Raw genomic sequence first — 21,259 nt, 5'->3', positions numbered from 1 at the left:
GCTGGTTGGATATGACTTGCTTCAAAAAAACCTCCAGTTCTTCTGTGTGTGTGTGTGTGTGTGTGTGTGTGTGTGCGTGCGTGCGTGCGCATGTGCGCACGTGTGTTTATCAGAAGTCACCCCTATGTACCACCTATATTGTTTTAATTTTTAAATTACATGTGTTGATTTATTTGTTGGCATATGTATGTTTGCACATGTGTTGTGGCACACGTGTGAAGGTCAGAGGACAACTTACAGAACTCAGTTCTCTTTTTCCACCATGGAGGACCCAGGTATCAGACTTGGGTTGGCAGGCTTTGGTGGCAAGTGCTTTGACCCTGCTTAGCCATCTTGCAGGCCCTGACCTTGGTTTTTGACACGTGTGTTTTTTTAACTGCCCAGGTCTTGCCAAGTAGGGTATGTTTGCTAGCCACCAATCTGCCTGTTTCTGCCTATCTCCACCTCCCTAGTGCTAGTATTATTAACAGTATAAAGCTCTACAGGGGCTGGAGAGTTGGTTCAGCAGTTAAGAGCACTGGCTACTCTTGCAGAGGACAGGAGTTCAATTCCCAGCACCCACATGGCATCTCACAACTGTTTGTAACTCCAGTTCTAGGAGACCAAGATACCTTCTTCTGGCCTCTGTAGAGGGTGCATGCATGTGGTGCACTTACATGCAGGCAAAATACATATAACTCATATACATACAATAAAAGCAAATATATAGACATGCATACATACATACATAGTTTTTTGGAGACAGGGTTTCTCTGAGTAGCTTTGGAGCCTGTCTTGGAACTAGCTCTTTTAGACCAGGATGGTGTAAAAGACCAGAGATCTGCCTGCCTCTGCCTCCCAAGTGCTTGGATCAAAGGTGTGCACCACCACCACCCAGCTCAAAATCTTTTTAAAAATAAGTGAAATTGCCAGGTGGTGGTGGTGAACGCTTTTAATCCCAGCACTCAGGAGGCAGAGAGTATGAGGCCATCCTGGTCTACAGAGCTAGTTCCAGGACAGCCAGGGCTACACAGAGAAACCCTGTCTCAAAAAACAAACAAACAAATAAACAAAAAGTTATGTGCCACTGTGCCCTGTTTGTTTTGTGTGTGTGTGTGTGTGTGTGTGTGTGTGTGTGTGTGTGTGTGTGTGTGTATGTGTGTGTGTAGGTTCTGGGGACAGAACTTGAGTCCTCATGCCTATATGGCAAACACTTTATCAACTGGACCATTTCCCCAAGTTACTCTGGTTCCATGCTGAGTAAATGTAGGACCCAGATAGGCAAGGGACTGGAATTCAGCATGTGACCCTCTTATGGAATCCACACTGTTGTAGGCAGGAATTAGGGAGAGCAAACAGTTGTTTGCTCAGACAAAGGCAGCAGGAATGATGCTGAAATTGAGCTTCAGTGGATGAAGAAGGTGTCATCCCATGGAGAAGGAAGGAAAAAAGAAAGGAGCTGAAGGAAAGAAGTCAAGGGGAGTGAGCTCTCGGGCAGAGGGAAGTGGGTAGCAGAGCCTCCGCAGTGGAGGCCTGAGATCTGGAATCTGCAGCATCAGGACGCGTACCAGACTTTTTCTTTTGGGACACCAACCAGATCCCAAATCGTGACAAAGAGACTTATTAGTTTTGAATGATTGGTCCAGCTTAGGCATGTTTCTGGCTAGCGCTTTTATTTTAAATTAACCTGTTTCTCATCTACCTTTTGCCTTGGGGCTTATTACCTTTCTTTCTTCTGTATATCTTTCACTGCTTTTCCATGTTTGACTGGCTGATGGCTGCCTGGCTTCCTGCCCTGCATGTGTCTCTCATTCTTCCCTACTAGAGTTACAAGTGGTTGTTGTGCGTTGACATGTAGCTGCTGGGAAGCAAGTGAGGGTCTTCTGCAAGAATAGCAAATGCTGTTATCCACCGAGCCATTCCTCCAGCCCTGACACAACCTGCTAATGTGGCTCAGGATGGCCTGAAACTTGTTATAAAATTCAAGTGAGCCTCAAACTTAAGATCTTCCTGCCTCAGCTTTCTAAATAGAGATTCCAAGTGTGAGCCATCACACTGGGCTACATCATCTGATTTTACCATTCATTTATTATATGTGTGTGTGTGTGTGTATAGGCAGACCCTTTTTTGTCTCACCAGCCAGTTCCTGAATAACCATACAGACACCTATTATTAATTATAAATGCTTGGCTGATAGCTTAGACTTGTTTTTAAGTAGTCCTTATAACTTAAATTAACCAATTTCTATTGATCTATGTGCTGCCTGGAGGCTCATCTATGAACTACCCATGTTGTTTCTTCTGTGTCTGCATATGGCTTGTGACTCTCCTGACTCCCTGACTCTGCCCCTTCTTCCCAGCATTCCCTGTGCCCCAAAAATCCTACCAATGCTATTGGCCAATCAGCTTTTTTAATTCAAGTATTTGTATGCTCTGTCTTCACACACACAGAAAGAAGCAGTCAGATCCTATTACAGATGGTTGTGAGCCACTATGTGGTTTCTGGGAACTGAACTCAGGACCTCTGGAAGAGAAGTCAAGTGCTCTTAACCAATGAGCCGTCTCTCCAGCCCCTGACCAATCAGCTTTTTATTGACAATGAGAGTGATACATCTTCATAGTGTACACAAGGATTATTCCACTGTGTGTGTGTGTGTGTGTGTGTGTGTGTGTGTGTGTGCAAAAGCATGCATGTGGAGGTCATAGGACACCTCTTGTGGGGTTGATTCTCTCCTTCCATTTTTGTGAGTTCCTGGGGGTCATGTTCAAGATATGTTCAATATCTAGATACTCTGACCCTCAAAGGACATCGATAATAGAGTAGGGGCTCCACAGCCACATCTTGCATATAGGAGGGATGAGACAGCATCTCCAGCACCAGCTCACTCACATTGGGCTAGTGTGCACCAAAGAATACAGCCAGCACCTCCTGGGCCGATGGGAGAGGAAGGCCCTGCTGGAGCCTCTCCTCAGGGCTGCGGCCTTGCCAGGCAGCTGCAGCTCCACTGAGAAGACACAGTTGTCCAGTGGCAGAACCAGGGCTGCATCCCCCAGCCCTGGCTCCGGGTGCTTGGTCAGGAAGCTCATCACAGCTGTCAGCTCCTTGGGCTCAGGGATGCAAACAGTTGGCCCTGGCCAGTGTGTGTCCAGGACTGGGTAGTAGGAAGTATGAAGGAGCCAGCTCCACCTAACTCCCTCTCAAGTTTTTCCCTTACTCCCTGCTCTTCCCTCTCCTCAGCCTGTCACCAGAACCCTATGTAGGTAGAAAGAAGGAAGACATCCATAGCTAGACTCCCGGCACCTCAGGCTCTGGTTCTGAATGGAAGTGGGAAATAAAAAGTGACAGAAAGGACCTTGGCAAGGGATCCCTCTCTGCCTTGTTAGGGTCCTGGTGTCTGGATGGCACCAACAGAAGGCAGGAGGCCTGGGTACAATGACAGGGACAGAGCCAGGTAGTGGGGTCAGACCAGGTGCAGAAGAGGGGGCTGGGGGAGGAACTCACGGAAGTGGTCTCTGTTCCTAATCAAGCAACATGCTCAGAGTCCAGGGCGGGAAGTCATGTAGGCTGCCAGATGTGCTCCAGAGAGCAGCTGGTAGGCAGCCAGCTGCAGTGCCCTGGGTCGGGGCTCTTTCCCTGCCCTCTGTTGGTTACAAGCAACAGATGACCCTTGCCCTAAACCTGATCGACAGCTGGATTCCCTCCTTCCCACCTTCATTCCTCTAATTCAAAGAGCTTCAAGCCACCCCCAACCCGCCTCCTCAGAGCTTTGCTGCTGAGAAGTAAGGAACAGAAGCCCTGGGAGGAGTTGGGCTGCATGGCTGAGCCGTGTGCTTTCATGGAGGTCCGAGAGTTGTAGGATGTGTGGTGTGGCAGGCCAGGTCAGAGGTCAGGTGTGGCTAGGGCACTGACCTCCATGTTACCCTTTATGCAGATGTTCATTGCCAACTTGATGGATCCAAAATGACTTAGAAGAGAAGCCCCAGCACAGCTGTGGGGATTATTCAGCTTCAGGGTGTGTTGATGTGGCGGGAAGAGCCACGTTGAAAGTAGCAGGCACCATTCCCTGGGTTAGAGCTACAGAAAATGGGGAGGGAGCATTCATTCTGCCCTCCCTGCCTTCTGATAATGGATGCCATGTGACCAGCAGCTTTCCAGCTCCTGCAGTGCTAACATCTCTGCCATCATGGACCACACCCTGAAGACAAACCCTTCCCTTTTTTGAGTCACTGTGATGGTTAAAGTTGTGTTTTAAGTTTAAATTACTGTGCTTCAAAGATCTATAAAACAAAAACGCCTCTAACATGTAAGCCCCACTTGGTAGGCAGGAGGTACATAGACAGGAAGTAAGTCAGGATTTATGCTTGCCCCCAACTGGATGAAGGTGGGAAGTATGTAGCCTTGTGGGTTTTGCCTTTATAAGCCCCTGTGTAATGTAGTTCAGAGCCATACCTTGGGAATCCAGAGTATGGGCCCAGCCAGTGTCCATCATCCTGGCCAGTATTTAATAAAGCTTGTTGCAAGTTTGTCAAGCTTTATTAATTAATTAATTAATTTGTAATTAAAATTGCAGTAGTCTTTTCATGCTTGCCCAGTGGGATTAACACCTCTTCTTCAGGTTATTTTATCCCAGCAACAGGGAAAATTAGCGACATGTCCTCTGTCTTAGTTAGGGTTTCTATTGCTATGAAGAGACACCAGGACCACTGCAACTCTGATAAAGCAAAACACTTAACTGAGGTGGATCCATTACAGTTCATAGGTTTAGTCCATTATCATCATGGCAGGAAGCAAGGGCACTCTGAGCTACATACTGAGACCTTTTATCAAAAGAACTAGATGGATAGATAGCTAGATAGCTAGATACAGAAAGAAAACAGTGGGGATATACCAAGGAGCTGAAATGGAGACTTTGCCTCCACAGGCAGGGGAGCTGAGAATAAACAAAAAGAAAAGCATCTGATAGGCATAATGGTGCACACATTTAATCCCAGCTCTCAGAGGCTAATGTATCTGCATCTTGTCTGTGAACCTATAACAATGGCCATGCCCAAAGGATGTGGCATTAGGTGTAGATGTGACCTGTTTAAGGTAGAGGAGCTGGGGACGGGAGCGCCTTGGGTCACAGAGAGCATCGGAGAGGCAGGGTCTGCATCCTTCGAGCAGGGACGCCATGACAGTTACTTACTGTTACCTATGTAAGTAAGACACCTATTTACCATTTATCTTGGGTTTGGTGAACTCATTTAAACCCCGCCTTCAATTGGCACTCAACCAGACAGAGGCAGGAGGATCTCTGTAAGTTCAAGGCCAGACTGCTCTACATAGTAAGTTGTGGTCCATCCAGGGCTATATAGTAAGAACCTGTCAAAATAAAATTTTTTAAAAAGGGGCTAGAAATCCTCCCCACTTTCCAAGGTTTATGCATTTCTTGGTTTTCTAGCCATTCTATACACCGTGTAAGTGCACACAGATGGCCAAGCTGTTTACTGGGAAATCGGCCTCCAGGAAAGAGGATTGATTGGTGCAGAGGCTCTCTCTTTGATCAGCAAATGAACATGCTGTTCTCTGTCCTGGAGCCTCTCCACACTCTCATTCCTCTACCCCAGGCAACTTCTATTTCTCTGTAAGAACAACTTAGACATCCCATCCTCTAGGACAGTGGCTCTTCCCCCCCTCTACCCCCCATCCCAGACAAGTTTTTTCTGTGTAGCTTTGTAGATCAGGCTGACCTTGAACTCATAGAGATCCTTCTGCCTCTGCCTCCCTGCTCTTTGGAATTTGTTTTCTCTCCATCCACTGACTCCTTCCTTCCCAATCCATAATTTCACATCCACCTATGGGAGAATGGAAGGTTGGGGTAGGCAGAGAAGGAAGGAGGCAAAGGTTCCATGGTGTGAGCTCTTGAACATGTCTTGTCTGTTCCGAAACTGAGCAGTACCCAAAATTGTTCCAGGCACTTCACCTCCTGGTCCAGCCTGGGATCTGGCCAGGCAAAAGCCTATATTTCCACAGCTTCTCATTATCCCCTTCTCTGAGAGAGACAATGGAAATTTCAGCTATTGACTGGAGTTTAACAATTCCTCAGAATTAATGCAAGAAAGGCAAGGCAGGGGCTGTCCCACAGGCCATCTACTTTAGGACTCAAGAACTTGGACTAGCCACTTTCACACCACACAAAGCATGCTTTGAAAAAGAAAAAACAAACAAAAAAAAAAAAAAAAAAAAAAAAAAAAAGGAAGGAAGGAAGGAAGAGAAAAAGGACAATTCATGTTTAGACCAACTTATTTTATTTTTTGAAACAGGGTTTCTCTGTAGTGTTGGAGGCTGTCCTGGAACTTGCTCAGTAGACCAGGCTGGCCTCATACTCACAGAGATCCCCCTGCCTCTGCCTAGAGTGCTGGGATTAAAGGCAGAACCAACACCACCTGGCTTGGACCCATTTATTTTAATGAAGCAATATAGTCACATGGTTCAAAATTCAGGGTATTCTGAATGGCAGGCAGTACCCAATTTCCACACTCACCCATCTTCCTCCCCATAGGTAGTCAGTGCAGAAATAGACAAATATATACTTTCATCCTCATTTTTCACTTTTCTTTTGTCTTTTTATTTACATATATGCATCTGTGGTGGGTATGCGCATATGTATAGGTGTCCATGCAAAGGACATTGTGCCTCCCAGAGCGCGAGTCACAGGTAGTTGTGAGCATTTAATATGAATGCTGGGATTCAAACCTGGGTCCCCTGCAAGAGCAGTGTGTGCACTCTTTACCACTGAGCCACCTCTCCAGTGCCTTTCTTGCCTTTTAAATGGTGCTGAGAATTCAACCCAAGACCTTGTACACGATGGGCAAATATATATATATATATATATATATATATATATATATATATATGTAAAAATTGTGCCTCGGGTGCTCTACCACAGAGTCACATTTCTAGCCCTTGGTTTTGTGAGACAAGGTCTCACTGTGTAGCTCAGTCCAGCCCCAACATGGAGTCTAGGATTGCAGCTGTGTGCTATCACATCCCTCTATAGTCTCCTTCCTTTAAAAACACAGGCAGGGAATGAACTACAAACATTTCTACATGCCCTTTCCCCTTGACAGTTACTTCTAGCAACGTGTAATGACATACAACAGTTTTTAGCTTAGTTGGATTGCACTGTAAGACTGTGTCTCAATGGGCCTGGCCTGGTCAGTGTGCTCGGGAATGATAGAACTTGTTTCCAGTCACTTGGTGTTACTTTGTACCATCCCCTGTCCAGACCTCAGGAAAGCCAAGCAGTGATGGGAAACCCTGAAGTAGGTCACACCAAGCCATGCCCCTCTCTATAGGACTTGTTTGCTTGCCTGCTTCTGATTGGACAGCCCTTGTTTTGGGCATGGAGCCCCAGGGCTTGCCCCTTCTCGCCTTTGATGCCCTCACATGGTTCCTACTCCACTGTCTCAAACTGGCTACTGCAGGACACAGAGGCTGTGTCACTCAGAGCCGTGAAATATAAAAATAACCAGTTGTTATAATTACAGCAACTCCAAGCCACCCGTTGTCCCTCTGACCATCTTCTTGTAGAGAGTGCAAAGCAGGGCTGTAGCAGGGACAATTCCTACTTTTGGCATGTGATAGATGTTAGGTTGACAGACAAGCTTGGTCCTTTCCAGTAAGACGTCCCATTGCATCTCTGAGACTTCCACAGACTCGGGACCAGGAAAAGGGACTGTAGTTAAGAAATGAGGGCGAGAGAACACAAAGGATGGACATCCCTTTTGGACCGAGTGGGAAATCCTAGAATGTAAAAGCAAGCAGGAACTCCAGGAGGTGTGGGCAAGAAAGAGGAAGGAGAGAAGAGAGGCTTAAGTGAAAGCAGTTGTGTACAGGAGTCCCTTTCAGCTCATCTGTAGATGTTCAAGACTCAGGGAGACTCTGCTTTGGAGTCGCTAAAGAATTATCCTCATTTCTGAGTCCTCAAAGTGACTATAAAAATTGTTAATAAAAGCCAGAGGATTTAAAAAAAAAAAAAAAAAAAGAACCATCTGGAAAAAACCCATAGCCATCACTCCAGACAGGCTACTCTTTTCCCAAGATAGGAACTCAGCACAGCCAAGATCAACAAAGCCCTGTCCCTGTCCTGTGCATCAGGCGTCAGGCGTCATGGGCTCAGGTTGCTCCAGGCCGAGAGGGAATTACAAAGAGGGCAGCAGAAGAAAGAGGGAACTTGAGAGATGTGAGTGAGGACAGAAGAGAGAACCAGACTGCCCTGTGCACCGCCAGCTGTTGCTCTACTCCCCAGCTCTGCCCCAGGAACCCCAGCTAGACTGCCCATCCAGGGGACACTTATTTGTGAGTAAAGCCTCCATGGGAGAAGGCAGGGAGGTCAGGGGTACAGGTGGCAGTCTGGGACAGGCAAGCCAGAGGGTTGACCTCACAGGCACTGGCATCCTGGCCCTCCCGGAAATAGATAGAATCAGCAGAGTAGAAGGAGGGGTCCTCATCAAAAAAGTTGTAGGGTCGGAGGAAGAAACCCACCCCATTCCCCACAGTCACCGTGTTGGGAATGTCTTCTGCGTGTGGGATGTGCAAAAAACCGGCTGTCACCCAGGCTACCAAGTCCTAGCAGGAGAGAGAAACAGAGGATGGTTAGGTTGGCTAGACACAGCCTCCCTACGCAGCAGCCTGTTCAGGAGGCCATAGATCTTGAATCTTTAAACAGCATCTCCTTTGGAGGTCCCAGAAGTGAAAACATAAATAGCTCATTCCATTTGGGGAACAATGGCTGCCTGAGACTGGCTTACACCTCCATCTCCGACGTCCCCCATCACAAGGCCTTTTGCTTACTTACCCCAGAGGTGGTCACTGCAGGCTACCTGTCCTTCTCTTTCCTAATTCTCTAAGAGCTCCCAAAGTGTGGCTTAGGGAAGAACTGTGGAACAGGGACATTCGGGCCTTAGAAGGTGGGAGCAGGTTGACATGTGTAGAATGCACCCTTCGAGGAAAGAATGGAAGCTGTGGTCATGACCCCTTTGGGGGTCACATATCAGTAATCCTGCATACTAGGTATTTACATAATGATTCATAACAGTAGCAAATCACAGTTATGAAGTAGCAATGAAATAATTTTATGGTCCGGGGGTCACCACACCATGAAGAACTGCACTAAAGGGTCGCAGCATTAGGAAGGTTGAGAACCATTGCTCTAGAGGTAATGATTACACCCACAGTGCTGTAAAAGGCAAGAGTCAGCTCCTCTTCTGAGGAGCTCAGATGGTTTTCAGGAACCCCCCCTCCCGTGAGAAGGTGAAGCTCATCCTTGTACCCCATCTATGTCTGTTTACTCCATCATCAGCTCACCTCTCCAGCAATGGTCTCATTACTGATGAAGTCAGCGAAATCCACAGTGGGGGTCCACGGGTCATTCTGGTTGAAGATGCTAGTGCTACTAGGCTCCTCCTCCTTCCTCTGGGTCACAGCAAAGTGGTACCTAGAAGGATACTGCTTGGGTCTCCATGGTCACTAAGCCCATCATGATGCCCATCTATAATGGGAGTAAGCCCTGTGCTCTGACTAGCTTCCATATGTATTCACACAGCAACACCAGGCTGTGAAATCCCTATACCATACTGGAGGGTCATGTCACACCTCTGCCATTTCACAGTACAACCCACCCTGAACAAAAAAGACCCCTTCCCTGGCTTTCGTCCTCCAAGGGGAAATGATACCCCAACTGCACCCCTTGTGCCCAGCACAGGCAATGTTTGGAACAGTATGACCTGTTTCCAGGGGTCCCCACCCCAGGGCACACCTTCCCAGCCCTCTTTGATCACCTGCCACTCACCTTCCCCAACTGAAGGCTTTCTCGATGGGGCTTTTCTGAGGCAGTGGCTCCCCAGCAAAGCTGAATACTTGGATGCGGTAGCCTCGCCTATGACCCCATTTGTTGCTGTGGTTACTGGCCAAGTACAGGTAGCGTGGGGTGGCACTGCCCAGGGGGAAAGCAGCCTCCTCCTCTGTCTCCAGCAGCTTGCGAGTCACCTGCAGCCTTTGTATCTGGTACTCAGGGCGCCAAGATATGTTCGTGGGGACAAAAGCCATGTCCTCTGCCCATGCCCAGTTCTTCAGCCCTGTGTAAAGAGTGTAAGGACTAGTCATTGAACCATTCTTGACATTTCTGGCATCCTCCTGGCTTCAGAGTGGAGACCAAACAGCAGCCCAGGATTGACTGGGTTCTTTGCTTCCCTTCCTGTCCCAACATCTCCCCAATAATTCAGGCAAAGCTAATAATCTATAAATTGAAATATCCAGGCCTTAGAGATATGGCTCAGCAGTTAAGAGTGCATACTGCCTTTCCACAGGACTGGAGTTTGTCTCCCAGCATCCATATTCGGTCACTCACAAGAGCCTGGAATTCCAGTTCCAGGGGGATCCAACACCTCTGGTTTGCAGTGGCATGTACAACTCATGTGCACATGCCCAAAGGCATGTAAGTAAAAACAAAAGGCAAACCTTTTGTTTGTTTGTTTGGATGATGGGAGATGTCATTCTGTAAATATGTTTTTCATATTGGTTAATGAATAAAGCTCCGTTGGCCAATAGGAAAGCAAGATAGGTGGGACTAGGAGACAAGGAGGATTCGGGGAGAGGTAGGAGAAGATTCAACATGTAGAGACTTGAGAGAACAGAGGTCCAGACCCTCTCTCTGGTAAGATAAGACTACGTGGGAACACTTAGATTAATAGAAATAGGTTAATATTTAAGGCAGAGCTAGCCAGCTGGGCAGTAGTGGCGCATGCCTTTAGTCCCAGCTCTCGGGAGGTAGAGTCAAGCAGATCTCTGTGAGTTCAAGGCCAGCCTGGTTGACAGAGTGAGTTCCAGGACAGCCAAGGCAGTTACATAGAGAAACCCTGTCTTACAAAAATAAAAAATAAAATAAAATAAAATAAAAATAAACAAAAAAAAGAAGACTGCAGATAGACCCATGTCTGTCGCCATGCACAAAACTCAAGTCCAAATGGATCAAAGACCTCAACATCAATCCAGCCACATTGAACCTCTTAAAAGAGAAAGTAGGAGGTACCCTTGAAAAAAGAAAAAGTATTAACAAAAAAAAAAAAAAAAAAAAAAAAAAAAAAAAAAAGAGGAGCAAGTCCATAAGAAACGCTAGTAACAGGCCAACAGCTTTATATCTAATACAGCGTCTCTGTGTATTATTTGGGGCTGGCCTGGCAGTGAGACCAGGCTGGCAGGAAAACTGATTGTAACACTTGGTTTTGGTTTTTTGAGACAGGTTTTCTCTTTGTAGCCCTGCCTGTCCTGGAACTCACTCTGTAGATCAGGCTGGCCTTGAACTCATAGATGAGCCTGCTTTGGCCTCTCTCTCTCTTTCCTTCCTCTCCCTCCCTCCCTCCATCCCTTCCTCTTTCTTTCTTTCTTTTTCTTTTCTTTTCTTTTCTTTTCTTTTCTTTTCTTTCTTTCTTTCTTTCTTTCTTTCTTTTTTTTTTTAATTTAGTGGAGTGGCCTGCACTTATCTTTGAGGACAAAGCTGAATAAACCATCATTCCCCTCAGGTTCTCACAGACTCACAGGAGTCAGAGAATCCTACAGGCCAGTCCTGTAGGGTAACAAGGCCTGGGAGAGAGGCGGGTCAGCATTCCAGGAATATAGGTGTAGGCAGGGACAGGACTTCCCGAACCCCCAGGACACCATTTCTGTCTACCCTTAAAAGATATCATCAAAAGAAATGTCCGGGAAGGCCCTTCTAGGTAGCAGTAAAGCGTGAGTTAGCACAGAAGTGCTGTAGGCTATGTGCCCAGGATCGGGAACATGCGAGCATAGCTACAGCAAAACACTGGGGAGACTCTCAGGGTGGTCAGAGCTGTTAGAAGGGAGATCCTTCTGCAAGTGACACCCTGTGAGTGCTGGGAAGTCAGCAGCTGCAGAAGCAGCAGGCTGGCCTGAGTGGGACAGCGCTGTACAGAGAGGACCCTGGAACTAAAAGCATCAAGAGTAGACTGACGGCTGGGCAGTGGTGGCACACGCCTTTAATCCCAGCACTTGGGAGGCAGAGGTAGGCAGAGGTAGGCAGATCTCTGTGAGTTCGAGGCCAGCCTGGTAAAGAGCCAGTTCCAGGTCATCCAGAGCTACAAAGAGAAACCTTGTCTCACCAACCCCACCCCCCCACCCACAAAAAAGTAGGAGTGGAAACAATGTGGCTCTGAGATATTCCATATTCAGAACAGGAAGAAAAATGTCAGGTGATGACTCAATGCAGGGAAGAGAAAAGAAAAAGATGATCTTTAGAAAATCATGGAGCCTTGCCTGTCTCTGTTACCACAAACTCTGGGAGCCTCCTGGAACTCTCTGCATGGTCTGCTATACCCTTGCACTGAAGGGAATGGTGTCCAAAAAGAGATGAAAAATCAGGGCAGAGGAGGGCCCGACTCCCAAAGAAATGGAGGGGAGCAGTTGCTCCGCGCCTGGCTTGCATATCCAAGGACTCAACAAACCCAGGCACTGCCAACACTGCAGCATCACAGATCACAGGCCGGACAGAGCTGAGCTGGAAAAGCAAACAGCTGCTGGCTTGAACAGAGGCCCGTGTGAGCTCAAGGGCTCTGTGAAACCAGATCCTGCCTTCTCCTTGAGTTTATCCATTTTCCAAAATTTCCTAAGGAGGTCACAAGTACAGAAGCTGTCAGCTTTGCACCCAGCTAGGGAGCTAAGATCCAAATAAAACCTAGCTGCCATCTCTCTCCATGGAACCCCAAATCTTCCTTTTGTGAATAACCACCATAAAATCCAAGACAGGATGCCATTTATTCCCCTCCTGGAAGACCCTGCTCTCCCTTGGGCTCTCTTACCTGCCACATCCAGGTCCACTTTGAAGTGAGCACTGTGGGTGTGTACTGTGCCCAGTGTGTGCTCTGCAACTCGGTTCCCAAACTTTTCACCAGCACCGAAGAAGAACGCAGAGCTGATGTAGCCTGTGGCATGGAATTTGACTTCTATGGCCCCGTTGGGGTGGAAGATCATGTCCCACACATAGTCATAATTGAGCAGGGTAGACACGGATCTAACCACGAGCACTGTCTCCACAACACCCCCAAAATAGTGGGAGTAGAAATCTGAGTGGTGTCGCCGTAGTGGGAGGCCCTGGTTGTGTTCAAACACACAAAACGCATCACGTAGTGTCTTGGGGGTCTGAGATTCCAGAAGGAAATGCCAGTCCAAGTAGGTGGCAAGGTAAGGACAGTCCACCCCACGGGTCAGGGGGGTAGAGTATTTGCCAATGCCAAAGTTACCGTCCATATAGCAGGTAAGCATTGCTGCTGGGGAATTGCCCCCATACAGGGCGATGGCCTCCTGGACACTAATTTCATAGGCCACCCTCTCCCCTTTAAAGCGGACATCAAAGACCCTTGGGCCATTGAAAGCTCCAAGGCCAAAAGAGAAAGTCCACAGTGAAGAGGCCACTTGATATCCCTGGACACTAAAGCGGGGTCCCTGCGGATGGAACTGCAAAGGAGGCGCTGGGCCTGGTGGCACTGGAGGTTTTAGGGACCAGGACCCACCTGTACCATTGTCTGGTACCAACACCACATTTAGCTGGCCAGACTCAAAGTGGTCCTCCAGCTGAGCCAGACTATCAAAGTAGCGGCCTTGATAGAACACTTTCTGGATGGTCCACATGTCCGGGTTCAGGGCCTTGTGGTTCACCAGGAGCTCCAAGCCAATAGGATGTAGGTAAAACCCAGCCCCTGAGAGGTTGTAGTACAGGCCAAACCAGGTGACTCGGTCCCCCGACTGCAGACCACGAGGGGCTGTCGTCATTGTTAGCAGGTTGTGTCCACCGTGTTTGTAGAAGCAACAATGATGAAGGAGCCCAGAAACATGACGCAGCTCTTTGTGGATGATCATCTGGTCGATATCACTATACTCTTTGGCTAGCACAGGACGTCGGTAATAAGGCAGAGGGCCACCATGACGCTCCACAGTCACATCCCGCATGTAGGAAGGGAGAGGCAGGGGCCCCACCACCAGCTCAGTCACATTGGGTTGGGGTTGTGCACCAAAGAAGATGATGGCCAGCGCCTCCCGGGGAGGTGGGCGCCCCCCTCTGTCCAGATGGGCCAGGGCCAAGGCCTTGGCAGGCAGCTGCAACTCCACCGAGAAGACGCAGTTGTCCGAGGGCAGAGCCTGGGCTGCATCCACCAGCCCTGGCCCTAGGTGCTTGGTCAGGAAGCTCATCACAGCTGTTAGCTCCTCAGGGTTCAGGTCTGTAAATAGCTGGCTCCCGCCAGGGTGTGTCCAGGGTTGGGCAGTAGGAGGAATGGAGGGGCATTGGGGAGGTTGGCTCAGTCCACCCCCATCTCCACTCCTACCAGCTAACAAGACACACACCAAGGCAAAGATGGTGATGACAGCCAGAGCAAGCAGCACCAGGGTGGTCTTCTGGGTCATCCTTCCTTGAAGAAGGACAGGCTTCTATCAGCAATAAAGCCCTCTTGGCTAAGAGTCTGGGTGCTAGCAGAGCTTCTTGTATTCTGATGCTTTTGCTGAGGGTGGGGAGCAGGGAGGCTGCAGTCAGAGTTGGGAGGCGGGTCTGAGCTGGCTGCAGTGATATGCACAGACCTTACATGGCTTTGTCCTCCAGCTTCCAAATCAGACTCTGCTCTCTGGGTCAGGGTTTGGGTTAAGAGAAGGGGGAGGGATCCAGCCTGTGAGTGGAGACCTGCTACCAAAACGAGTGGGGTCTGCCGCATAACCCCATGCTCCTCAGACCAAGTTCTCCCCCAACTCCCACCTTTCCATGCCCAGGTGCTTACTTACTCTGCTGTTGCTGTGAAATGTTTTGCCAAGGAAACCCCCACTTCCAGCCTTTCCCAAGAAACATTCTTGGCCAGATCTACCATCCCTCCCTGAGGATGTTTCTGTTGCTAAATTTCCTTGGCTAGAGTTCTTAATTCTCCTGGGAATTCTGCATGCTTTAAAAAGTCAAATAGAATAATCTCAAGTAAAATTTTTGCAAACCATTTTATTATCAATTACACAAAACCTTATTTTGTTTGTTTGTTTGTATTTCAAGACAGGGTTTCTCTGTATTGCTTTTGGAGCCTGTCCTGGAACTAACTCTGTAGACCAGGCTGGCCATGAATTCACATACATCTGCCTGCCTCGGCCTCCCGAGTGCTGGGAACAACCATTCTTTTTAAGATAAAGGCTGGTATAATGTGAACCCCCACGAGTTTTGAAATGGTAGTATTTGTGGCATATTTTATTTCCGTATTCCAAAAACATTTTTAAATAAATTATTACTTAAATAACTAGCAGAGGCCAGAAGTAGTGGTGCTTGTCTTCAATCCCAGCAGTCCAGAGGCAGAGGCAGTCAGATCTCTGCAAGTTGAAGTCAGTTTGGTCAACAAGGAAAGTTCCAGGACAGCCAGGGCTACATAGAAAGACCCTGTCTCAAAAAGAACAAACAAAACAGACAGAAGGCAAGAATCAACCCAGATGAGGAAATCTAGGGATTCAGTGGGGGAAAAGGCTGTTTTCCAAAGAACAGAGGGCAGGGACCTGGGGGTGGGGGGTGGGGGTGGGGTAGGGGATACAAACACAGGATATAGAAGAACAGAGGAGGTACATGCATCTCTCTCCCAGGGCCCCTGGCGTCTTACCCCATCCTCAGGCCTATAAGCCTTCATAGGAAAAGGAGGGCAAGTTGGGGACACAAGCTGCCAGCTGTGGGGTACAGGCCACAGGGTTGACACTGCAGAGCCCCGCATCCTGGTCCCTCTCAAAGTAGATGCTGCCAGGGGAGAAAATGGAGGGATCTTCATCGAAGAAATTGTTGGGTTGGAGCAGGAAGCCCACGCTGTTCCCCACAGTCACTGTGTTGGGGATGTCCTCAGCATGGGGGATGTGCAGGAAACTGGCTGTCACCCAAGCCACTAGATCCTGCAGGAGGGAAAAGCGGGAGGCCTTTAGAGGCCAAAAGTCTCTTAGCTGCAGTTTCTCACCCTCCGGCCTCAGCCTGGCTTCTGCCTCTGCCAGCCATATTGCTACACAGAACACCTCATGACCTGTGTAAGGAGCTGGGCAGGGTGCAGGTGTCATGACTGACTTCTCCCTGTTAGGATGGTCTTTGTTGGGTGGATGCTGAACAGCCAAAATGCCAGGAAAAGTGAAGGCCTTCTCCTCTACCCCTGAAGCCACCAACCTCTCCTAGGAGAGTTTCATTGTTGATGAAGTCAGCAAAGGCCACCTTCGGGGTCAGCATGTCACTCTGGTAATAGATGCTGCTGCTCTGGCACTCCTCCTCCTTCCTCTGGGTCACCACAAGCTGGTATCTGGCCAAGAATTGTAGGAAGGTGAGGTTGGAAAAAAGCAAAGCTTGACAAGTCCCTCTGATCATATTCTGAGTCCATTTTTCCGTCCCCTATGTACTTGAATCTGAAGGCCGGTCCAGGGACTGTGAGTGTTGCTGGGGTACAAGTCCTTCCCTCCCACCCATTCCCAGGGCCCTCCTCACCTCCCCCAGCTGAGAGCCTTTTCCATGTCACTCTCCAAAGGTACATGTACACCACGAGGGCTGTGGATCTGGATTCGGTACCCTCGCTGGTGGCCCCAGGCATTGGTCTGGTTGGAAGCCAGGTAAACGTATCGAGGAAGGGGGCTCCCCAAGGAAAATGCAGCCAGGTCCTCCCTGCTCAAGACCTGCCTGGTCAGCTGCAGGCGCTGCAGCTGATGCTCTGGGTTCCAGGGGGCTGCTACAGGCTCAAACACTGGATCTTCAGCTACCACCCAGTTTTTCAAACCTGTCAGGATGAGGAAAGGGAGAGTTCTACACTGGGGTGAAGTTGCTTGAAGTTCCTTGATCGTCTCTTGATGCCTGATATTCCTGGCCTGACCAAAGGCAACAGAGAGTGCCCTGTGCTGGGAGTCATAGGCTTGGGCAAGTGCTAGCCTGATGCTTCCAACCCTGCATCTCAATAGGATAACATTAGTCAAGTATGGCTACATATATTGAAAATTCAGTTCTCAGGCCACACTAGCTATATTTAAAGAGCTCAGCATTGCTAAGCACAGTGGCACAGACCTGCAATCCAGTACCTGGAAGGCAGAGGCAGAGAATGACTGCAAAGTTAAGGCCGGGCTGATCTACATAGAGAGCTACACAGTGAGACCCTGTCTTTAAAAAAAAAAAAAAAAAAAAAAAACCAAAAAACAAAAAAAGAAAGAGTGTCCGAAGCTAGTCTACTCTACAGTGAGATGCAGGCTTAAATGAACAAACCACTTGGCAGCCACCTAGGACTAGAGATTCCTGCAGACAGCCACAACACAGAAGGCTCTATTAACATCAGCCTACCCAATAGACCCTAACACAGTTTGCTTCCGATTCTCACCTTCTGAATTTCTAGCGCAGACCTAACACTGTCATATGGCTATGCTTAATACATGGACAAGCATACACGCTGGGTGAAACATTCCTGTGACTCTGAAAGAGGCTTGAAGTGATCCAGAAAACGCTTCTCTTCCACAGTCCTTGCATATTCCTCCCAGCCCTAGGACTCTACTCTCTTAGCATAGGGGGTACTCCTGCCAATGTCTCTCAAAAGCAAGCTCCATAGCTTTCCATCCCCAAGGAGCTTTGAAATCCTATAGCATTCATCCAAACCCTCCATCACACAACACAGCACTGAATCAATCACCATGTCCTCCAGGGTCAGGACATTCTCTTCCTTTGAGTGTGACCATGAGACACATACCAGAAAGCTAGTATCTGGTAGCAGGCTTTCTAATGCCCAAAGATGTTGAGAACTTTCCAATTGGAGCTTCATAGTCCAAGTATGTTAGGTTATAACCTATGGCTACGTTAGGCTTAGTTCCCCTACCACTCCCAACCAAAACCCCACAAGCACAAGAATAGTTTGCAAGGCACACATGCCAGGGCATCACACTCAAGAGAATCTTTTGCAAGACACACATAGGCTTTTGTCAGGCATTGCCCTTGAGCAGCAGCCACTGCTCGACCCATCTGTAAAATGGAGGTCTGCTGGATTTCACTTCTTTGATGAGTCTGTGTTCTCTCCTCCACAGAATCTGCCAGGAACAGCAAGTTCCAGACTTGCAGCCAGCCTACCCCAGGCTTGCCACAACAGGACTGTCTGTCCATGGTGATGACAGGGTAGGGTAGCCTTCCACACATGGAGTAAGTGGCACTAACTGCCAAGCTACCCCAAATCCTGATATCCCCCCTCCCTATATACAGAACACAGCATCCTTACTCCTACTATAAACTCTTCAGAAATCTAGTTACCTCCGCCCTGGTCTGTGTCCCCCACCCACCTCAGCTAAGCAGCCAAGTTCTGGCTCTAGCCCCATTTAACTTCCACTGGGTCAACTCACTGTTCTAGAGGGTCCCTCAAGGTTAAGGCAGCTAGGCATAGCCAATATGTTTCACAATTGCTAATCTGGGGAGGGGAGGGTCAGAAGGTGGGAGCTGGGCAAATGAACCCTTTTCATCTTTGGCCAGAAACCCAGTTGTGACTGCAGTGGCACTCAATGAATCCTCCCTTCCACTTCTGGTTAGATGTCCTCTTAACCTTTCAGATTGCAGCTCAGTCTGGGGGCTTCCTGCCCTGTGCCCTACTCCCAACCTTCAAGCCACAGCCCAAGAACTCACCTGCCACATCCAGGTCCAGTTTGAAGTGGAAAGCATGTGTGTGTACTGCTCCCAGCACTCGCTCCCCGACACGGTTCCCAAAGAGGAGGCTCTGGGTCCCTCCATTCAGGAAAGCTGTGTTGATATAGCCAGTGGCATGCACACGCCCTTCGAGAGCCCCATTTGGGTACAATATGAAGTCCCAAATGTAATCATAGTTGCCCACTGATGACACCGACCTGACCACAAGGCCTGAGCTGGCCAAACCACCGTAGAAATGACCCTCAATGTAATTGTGGTGCCTTCGAAGGGGTAATCCCTGGACCTCCTCAAACACACACACAGCCCCTTGGAGCAGCCGGACTGCCCCTGTGCCTACTAGTACATGGATATCCATCATGGTGGCTTGATAGGGGCAGTCCACCCCTCGAACCAAGGCTCGGCTGTTTTGGCCAAGGCCATAGCTGCTGTCCAAGTAACGGATCATCATCGTCTTGGGAGAATCAGCACCATAAACTGTTAGGCACTCCTGGACACTGACTTCATAAGCCACACGTTCACCCTTAAACCGAACATCAAAAAGTCTTAAGCCAGTGAACACCCCATGACCAAAGGTAAATGTCCAGAGGGGGGATACCACTGAGTTTCCCTGTACATTGTACTGGGGACCCTGGGGTGAGAACTGAAGAGGGGGGAGAGGGGGGTCTGGAGAGACTCGAGACCTCAGGGAGGAAGACCCATTTGGTGTGGGTAGAGGGACCTGAACCACTTCTAGGCGGCCAGCCTGGAACTCCCTTTCCAACTGGGCCAAGTCTGCATAGTAGTGCCCGAGGTAGAAGACCTGCTGGACCGCCCAGTGGGTAGGGTCCAGGGCTCTGTGGTCCAGCAGTAGTTCCAACCCTACGGGGTGAAGGAATATTCCAAGACCTGAGATGTTGTGGTAGAGGGCTATCCAGGTAGCTCGGTCCCCCGAATGGAAGCCACTAGCAGAAGAATGCAGGGGTGCCAAGGTGGAGCCATTGTAGTTCAAGACAGAAGCCAGAAAGGTGGGAGCCTTTGGGAGTTCCACTTCTTCCAAGTACCTCCAAATCTGATCAAACTCAGCTGCCAGCTTGGGGCGCCGGTAATAAGGCAGAGGGCCACCATGACGCTCCACAGTCACATCCCGCATGTAGGAAGGGAGAGGCAGGGGCCCCACCACCAGCTCAGTCACATTGGGTTGGGGTTGTGCACCAAAGAAGATGATGGCCAGTGCCTCCCGGGGAGGTGGGGGCCCCCCTCTGTCCAGATGGGCCAGGGCCAAGGCCTTGGCAGGCAGCTGCAACTCCACCGAGAAGACGCAGTTGTCCGAGGGCAGAGCCTGGGCTGCATCCACCAGCCCTGGCCCCAGGTGCTTGGTCAGGAAGCTCATTACAGCAGTTAGCTCCTCAGGGTTCAGGTCTGCAAATAGCTGGCTCCCACCAGGGTGTGTCCAGGGATGACTTCTGGGAGGCATGACAGGGCACCGAGGAGGCTGGCCTGAACTGCCTTGCCTGGTCAACAAGACATAGACCAGGGCAAGGACAGTAAGGAGAGTGAGCACTAGAAAGGGCAGCAGCACCCTGAGATTCATGACTGATGCTGAGCTGCAAACAGACCCAAGGACATTCTTTTCTGTTCCTGACATCACAGCAGGCTTATATTCAGTATGGAGAGGAATGGACATTACTCCACCCCGTGGGCTGGACAGGAAACTTTTGGTCTTGCTTTATATTAATTCTGTTCCAATTTTCTGTTCTGTGGTTTGGCTCAAGATGTACCTTCCACATGCACAGCTGGCTTCTTCCCTCAACTCTAACTGCTAACAGTCACTATGACCTTACATGTCATTTAGACCCGATCAAGAGGCATCGGGGTACTGATGCTCCACTAACCCTTAAACAGTTCTGACAGCAATTTTGATGCACAATCCTTTCCCTGTGTCACACAGCATTGATAAAACAGCTCTTGGGCAGAATGACTTCTTTACCAATAGTTCTTGGATATACTACCTAGTTCAGCATTACACACTTAGGTCTATCTGGGACCTAATGCAGTGCCTGACTTGTGAGTCCCAGGCCTTATTCTAACCAGTCAGTGAGAAAATATTGGTTGAGGTTCTGGGCTTTGTGTTCAGATTTGTACAATGAACCCATTCATGTGTGTAGCTTTAAAGAAACTACCTCAGTTTCTTGCCTATAAAGGCACAGTACGGCATAGTCATGTATGTCTAAACCTCAGCACTCAAGAAGATTGTTGGGAGGCCAGCTGTGCTACACATTGAGTTATAGGTCAACCTCAGTGACAACTTGCCTTAAAAAATAAGACATAAAAGTACTCTATAGGGTTTGATTAAAATGTAGTAATGCAGTCAGGCATGGTGACGCATGTCTTTAGTCCCTGTATTCAGGAGGCAGAAGTGGGCGGACGGGCAGGCGAATGTCTGAGTTTGAGACCAGCCTGTTGCACAAAGTGAGTTCCAGAACAGCTGGGGCTGTTACACAGAGGGGGAGAAATCGAATCACACACAGGCAAGCAGGCAGAAGCTGCTTGCCAGTGGCCCCAAAACAGATAAATGTCCCTTCCTTGCTGGGGACCTTAAACCTC

General features: G+C 48.9%; 2 protein-coding genes across 2 annotated transcripts; both read right to left on the bottom strand.

The window, feature by feature from the left end:
- Window positions 1–6,405: 6,405 nt before the first annotated feature.
- Aoc3 (amine oxidase copper containing 3) lies at window positions 6,406–14,618 on the bottom strand. Its single transcript, XM_051177468.1, has 4 exons — window positions 12,834–14,618; window positions 9,812–10,097; window positions 9,328–9,457; window positions 6,406–8,589 (listed from the first exon to the last, which is right to left on the bottom strand). The coding sequence occupies exons 1-4, from the start codon at window positions 14,431–14,433 to the stop codon at window positions 8,314–8,316; spliced, it is 2,292 nt and encodes a 763-aa protein (XP_051033425.1). The 5' UTR covers window positions 14,434–14,618; the 3' UTR covers window positions 6,406–8,313.
- Window positions 14,619–15,630: 1,012 nt separating this feature from the next.
- Aoc2 (amine oxidase copper containing 2) lies at window positions 15,631–20,456 on the bottom strand. Its single transcript, XM_051177456.1, has 4 exons — window positions 18,656–20,456; window positions 16,502–16,787; window positions 16,190–16,319; window positions 15,631–15,927 (listed from the first exon to the last, which is right to left on the bottom strand). Exons 1-4 carry the CDS (start codon window positions 20,337–20,339, stop codon window positions 15,661–15,663), a joined length of 2,367 nt encoding a protein of 788 aa, XP_051033413.1. The 5' UTR covers window positions 20,340–20,456; the 3' UTR covers window positions 15,631–15,660.
- Between the last annotated feature and the right edge of the window lie 803 nt (window positions 20,457–21,259).

This window comes from Phodopus roborovskii, unplaced genomic scaffold (assembly GCF_943737965.1).
Source record: "Phodopus roborovskii unplaced genomic scaffold, PHOROB, whole genome shotgun sequence".
Lineage (NCBI taxonomy): Eukaryota > Metazoa > Chordata > Mammalia > Rodentia > Cricetidae > Phodopus > Phodopus roborovskii.
This window is presented reverse-complemented; position numbering and strand designations above follow the sequence as displayed.

Coding starts and splice junctions, on each gene's coding strand:
- Aoc3 (XM_051177468.1), bottom strand. CDS start 14,433: ATGACCCAGAAGACCACCCTGGTGCTGCTTGCTCTGGCTGTCATCACC. Junction 10,098..12,833: donor AGTGGACCTGGATGTGGCAG/GTAAGAGAGCCC, acceptor CTCTTTACACAG/GGCTGAAGAACTGGGCATGG. Junction 9,458..9,811: donor AAAGCCTTCAGTTGGGGAAG/GTGAGTGGCAGG, acceptor GTATCCTTCTAG/GTACCACTTTGCTGTGACCC.
- Aoc2 (XM_051177456.1), bottom strand. CDS start 20,339: ATGTCCATTCCTCTCCATACTGAATATAAGCCTGCTGTGATGTCAGGA. Junction 16,320..16,501: donor AAGGCTCTCAGCTGGGGGAG/GTGAGGAGGGCC, acceptor ATTCTTGGCCAG/ATACCAGCTTGTGGTGACCC. Junction 15,928..16,189: donor ATGAAACTCTCCTAGGAGAG/GTTGGTGGCTTC, acceptor TCCCTCCTGCAG/GATCTAGTGGCTTGGGTGAC.